At 32.9% G+C, this 5370-nt stretch overlaps 1 protein-coding gene across 3 annotated transcripts in view; it reads left to right on the top strand.

The window, feature by feature from the left end:
- Positions 1 to 5370, top strand: part of LOC108738449 (harmonin) — a 65827-nt gene that overhangs the window by 37221 nt on the left and 23236 nt on the right. For all 3 annotated transcript variants that reach the window (XM_018471867.1, XM_018471869.2, XM_018471868.1), the window contains exons 4-8: positions 1114 to 1138; positions 1228 to 1365; positions 1424 to 1568; positions 1636 to 2196; positions 2260 to 2481. In XM_018471867.1, coding sequence (XP_018327369.1) covers positions 1114 to 1138; positions 1228 to 1365; positions 1424 to 1568; positions 1636 to 2196; positions 2260 to 2481 — 1091 coding nt within the window. The remainder of the gene's footprint in view (positions 1 to 1113; positions 1139 to 1227; positions 1366 to 1423; positions 1569 to 1635; positions 2197 to 2259; positions 2482 to 5370) is intronic.

The following is a 5370-nucleotide window of genomic DNA, read 5'->3' as shown; positions in this document are numbered from 1 at the left end:
TATCTGTGGAATATTACTGCCTCAGCATTTGCCTAAGTGATCCAAGGAAACCACAGAAAAACTTGGACCAAGGCAGACGGACCCGGAATCGAACCGGCGTCCTCCCGAATGCTAAGCAATGGTCTAGACCTCTAGGCCATTCCGCTCGGTCTAAAACTTGAACAACCCGTATCCTCAACTATTTGCGAACAGTAATCTAATCCAGATCTTCCTCTACCCCTCTTAACTCCTGTTTCTACTTCTAATATGTCTCTGACTAGACCTTCATGCCTGAGAAGGTGTCCTACTAACCTATCTCGCCTATTTATTATTTACTGTCATAGAGTCCTCTGTTCTCCTATTCTTTCTAATATCCCTTCATTTCTAACCTTCTCTATCCACAGTAGCCTCATCATTCGCCTGTAACACCACATTTCGAACGCTTCTAACCTTTTATTTTCCGCCGCGCCCACTGTCCTTATTTCGCACCCGTACAGCGCCGTACTCCAAACATACACCTACATTAGTAGTGAAAACTGTAGGTACTTCATACAGGATTGTAAGCAGGACAGCAAAAGTAAGATGCCTTAGTGGGATACCGATTACTAAATATGTGGATAGTATTGTTGTCATGATGAATTGTAAATAACAATGAAGATTGTGTTCCATCTTCAATGCATATGTAGACGTGCAAATCAATTTCAGCCCGGCCTACGTGTGCATTATATTAAAACAATAGACTACGCCTTTAATAAGTTCTAACTTTCTTGTTTGACTTTCATGATAATAACCGTAGAAAATCCACACCAACATATATATGTAATAATATTATTTTGAATAATAGTTAACGTTTGTTTAGAGCATGTAGGTGTTTGCCGCTTCTCATATTTGTAATTGCAATAGCAGCTACTAATAATAAATTTTCCCAATTCTTCTCACATGAGTAAAAAATTACGTTTTCGTATCTTTTCATCATCGCTTTTGTTCTTTTAATTGAAAACATGACAAATTATAAAATCTTGCAGAGAAAATTTACTGCAGTAGCTTTTATTTTGTCCACTATAAGCGATTTTCCTTTATATGCAACTTAACGATTTGTAAATAATTCTAATTAGTTTTCTTTTGTCTTTCTAGGTGTTGGAATGATTCCAATAAAAGAGTAAGTACATATTAAAAAAAAAATAATTTTACGAGTTCTTGCACGTTTCCTTTTCATTCTTCCTAATATAAATAGTAAATTAATTACAGTAAGAGTACAGACCCTCTCACGTGGACAGTTATTTCGGAAGGCAGTTCATCCACAAGGTCATCTCCTCAATTAAGTGAAAAAATTCACGACGTGAGAATCAGCATCATGGTGGCACCACGAACGAAACTGGGCTGCGGGTTTGTACCAATCAAATCTATAATTTGAAGTGTTAAACAACAATTTCATTTAAAACAGGATTTGCAAGGGTCCCGATTGGAAACCAGGAATCTTTGTACAATTTACAAAGGAGGGGGGCATCGCCAGAGAGGCTGGTCTACGACCAGGAGACCAAATTCTCATTTGCAACAATGTCGACTTCAGTGATATTCCATTCAATGAGGTAATACAAAAAATTGACATTTCCTCAATCGTTCCTAGGTGTTAATAATGTTGATTTCAATTTTCAGGCAGTAAATTTGATGAAATCCGCTCGACAATTGGATCTTGTGGTCCGAAAGTCTCCACCATGCGAGCTGTTTCCTGGGGAATCGAGTGGATACAACAGTTCTGCAAGTTCCGTTACAGGAGATCAGAGTCCTTCTTGGTCAGATTCGAAAAGGCTTTCAATAGTCAAAGAAGAGTCCACAGAATTAGAAGACAGACTGTGCCAATTGAAATCGTCAAAGAAATGGAAAGAAGAAGTGTGGGAAGAAGAACCTAAACCACCATACAAAACGACGGTTGTGAGCTTCAAAGATACCAAAACTTTGAACGACTTCATGGACGAAAACTCAACCTTAACTAGAGCAGTTTCAAATAAAATCGCTGACATGAGGTTATCATCATCATCATCGGCAGTGAATAACCAAGAAACAAAGACTGTCGTTGCCGAAGTTCATAAGATTGATAACAGCAGGAAAGACTTGGAAAACAGTCCGCCATTCCAAAAAAAACAAGTGCCAGCTGAAAACTGCGACTCCTCCACTTTATCCAGTGCTCTCAGTCTGGAGATACAGAGGAGAATGCAGGTAAGACAATTAATTAAAATTATAAATTAATGAAGTATGTTTCATATGGTAACTTTGTTGCAGAGGAAATGTACTGAAATGAAGAACAAGCCGAGCATAGATGAAGAACTACAGAAAAAGAAAATTCTGAAGGGGATCAGTACCAATCAGCAGACACACCACACAAAACTTATGGATGAATTTAAGTTGGTCCACAAGAAAATGTTCAGGAGTTCTGAAGAAGTTGAGGAAGTTGTGGAGTCTGCAACGATTACGACCGTGAACAATATTGCAGCATCGCCAAAGGTAAGTGAAGAAAATAGATTTTACTTGATTGACTTTTTGATTTTCGATTTCTATGTTTGTGTCTGTGTGTAGCATAACAGGCAAGAAACTATTTATTCGATTTTGGCGCATTGATTTCAATATTAATATGTACGTTACTGTTTTTAAATTTTTTAGGTATAACTAATGAAGTCAATGTAACTTTTTTCAAAATATTTCAAATTTTTTATTTTGGATAGGTCCTATAAGTACAACAAATTTAATAAATCAAATAAAATTATGATAAAACAGTAATGGTAACGTCAATAATAGGAAATAGAGACTATATATTAATTTGCTTTAATAATTTCCATTACTGTTATTAAAAACAAAGTTTATAAAATTCATGTATATAAGATTAGTTCTCAATTGTCCTCCATATTTGCCCATTGCTGCGATATTGTCCCTGTTGTCGGCCATTATGCTCTTTCAATTGTTTTTGTTGTCGACCACTTTGCTTTTCAATTGTTGTCTTATTGTTGCTGTTGTCGGCCATTATACTCTTTCAATTGTTACTGCTGTCGACCATTTTGCTTTTCAATTGTTGTCATATTGTCGGTCTTGTCGGCCATTATACTCTTTCAGTCGTTGCTGTTGTCGACCATTTTGATTTTCAATTGTTGTCTTATTGTTGCTGTTGTCGGCCATTATACTCTTTCAGTTGTTGCTATTGTCGACCATTTTGCTTTTCAATTGTAGTCTTATTGTTGCTGTTGTCGGCCATTATACTCTTTCAGTTGTTGCTATTGTCGACCATTTTGCTTTTCAATTGTTGTCTTATTGTTGCTGTTGTCGGCCATTATACTCTTTCAGTTGTTGCTATTGTCGACCATTTTGCTTTTCAATTGTTGTCTTATTGTTGCTGTTGTCGGCCATTATACTCTTTCAGTTGTTGCTATTGTCGACCATTTTGCTTTTCAATTGTTGTCATATTGTTGGTATTGTCGACCATTATTAATTAATTGTTGATCATTTTGTTGTTTAATTGTTAACATTAATTATAAAATTGACAAGAGGTTTGATAATTGACCAAAAAACATTTTATTATACATTATAATAATTTGAAAAAAAAGTTTTGGTTAAAAATCTATATATTTTTCTCAATCTTACATACAAGAAAAGTTGCATATATTGTTTTTCCAGTTTTATCTTTAAAAATAATCCTTCAGTTTATTGAAGTTGTTACATTTCTCTTATCTGTTTCGTGTTCTATTTAAGATAATTTTTTGCATTTTGCAGTATTGATAAAAGTAGAAACAGGGAAGTAGGGATATAATATTGCAACTAAAAGTGATTTTACTTTTGTTTTTAACATATGATAATTCATAAATAAATAAATAAATACATAATTCATTAATAAAGACACATCTTATAAGCATTGCAATAGCTTTTATACAAAGAAGTACCTTATCTAAGATAAATAGTAAATTTCAAAACCACATTAATGACTATTACAGAGAATACGTTTTTATTTGAACCTATCTATATTTGCATACATGGGATGTGCAAACTAAATTAGTTGTTCAAACACATTAAAAAGTTAAATAACATCGTCATATGTATCATAAAAGGCAATCTAAACCTTATCTATGATTAAAGTTACTCGAGAGTTATAAGTATTGCTGGAAATAATAAGCTTGTAACCGAATTTTTTTGGAGCAAATGGAAAAGACTTAATAATAATAAATATCTTCATCAGTTTATTACTATTATACACTAACAATTAAATTTTTTACTTTGTTCTTAGAACTGAACTTAACTTGAGGCTGTAATTTAAGTTTTGTTGAAAACAGTTATTTCAACGCAAAATTTCATAAATTTAAATGGAAATATGTTTGTCTTTTATAGATTGATAGAAATATTTTTTAATTAAGATACTAATTCAATATAAATTAACTAGCCCAGTTACGTAACAATTTACACACTTGTGGTGTTAAATATGTTTAAATGAATTGCATCATGCTTTGAAACCATCAATAGTTATGTATAATAATAAGTACGAAAGATATGATATCTTTTTATCGTAACTTCAATGTTTTAAATGCATAGACGATTACCTCACTTTATCATTTCTGATTTTAAACGGTTTACAAGTCGTTCAACTTCTTGAAATTAAGGGATTGTTGATTCGAATTGCTGTGCACCTGTGATAATTGTAAAGAAATCTGTTGCAAATTTACAGTTACTTATAAAGCATTAATTAACAGTGTGTACGTTTTATTTTGTTTTGTTCACTTCCTATCGAACAAACCGATCATTCATTAATTATTATTCTACTGAATTTGCGTTGTAAATATAGCTGTAAATTGCAACTCCCATCTTTGTGCTGATTCAACTTGGTTAATTAGTTCTTTTTTTGTTGCAATTTGTACGCGATATACACTTAATAATAGAAAATCTTTCATCATTTCGATTCTAGATAAGCTAAACAATAGAATGTAATTTGTAATTATAGTTATTATAATTAATACAAAGAGCTTATTCAAACCATCAACAAAAAAATACTAGATTTTAAGAAGTTATCGCAATTGGTGGTTGAACCTCACACATGTTAAAACCAGAGATGTGATTTATTTGAAATTAGCTTTTCCCCGCGGCTTCGCTCTCAGAAATTAATATTGTTTCTCCATAAAACCTTTCAACTCCCAATTCACCCTTACAACGTTTTTATTTTATGTAATGTCGCCATCTTAGATTTCAAATACAAACGTAGCAACAACATTTCATCCTTAAGGGTTGATTTTTAAAAATTGTCAAAACACGAATTTGCTTAATTTCAACAATGAGCAACCTTCGAGTAAATCCGAGTACAAATAAAATATACCCCATGGAAACGTTGCAACCTCTTTTCATTTGATTAATAATATCAAA

The sequence above is a fragment of the Agrilus planipennis genome, unplaced genomic scaffold (assembly GCF_000699045.2).
Source record: "Agrilus planipennis isolate EAB-ADULT unplaced genomic scaffold, Apla_2.0 scaffold20, whole genome shotgun sequence".
In the NCBI taxonomy this organism is placed as follows: domain Eukaryota; kingdom Metazoa; phylum Arthropoda; class Insecta; order Coleoptera; family Buprestidae; genus Agrilus; species Agrilus planipennis.
Note: the sequence above shows the minus strand (reverse complement) of the source record. Positions and strands in the feature narration are given on the sequence as shown.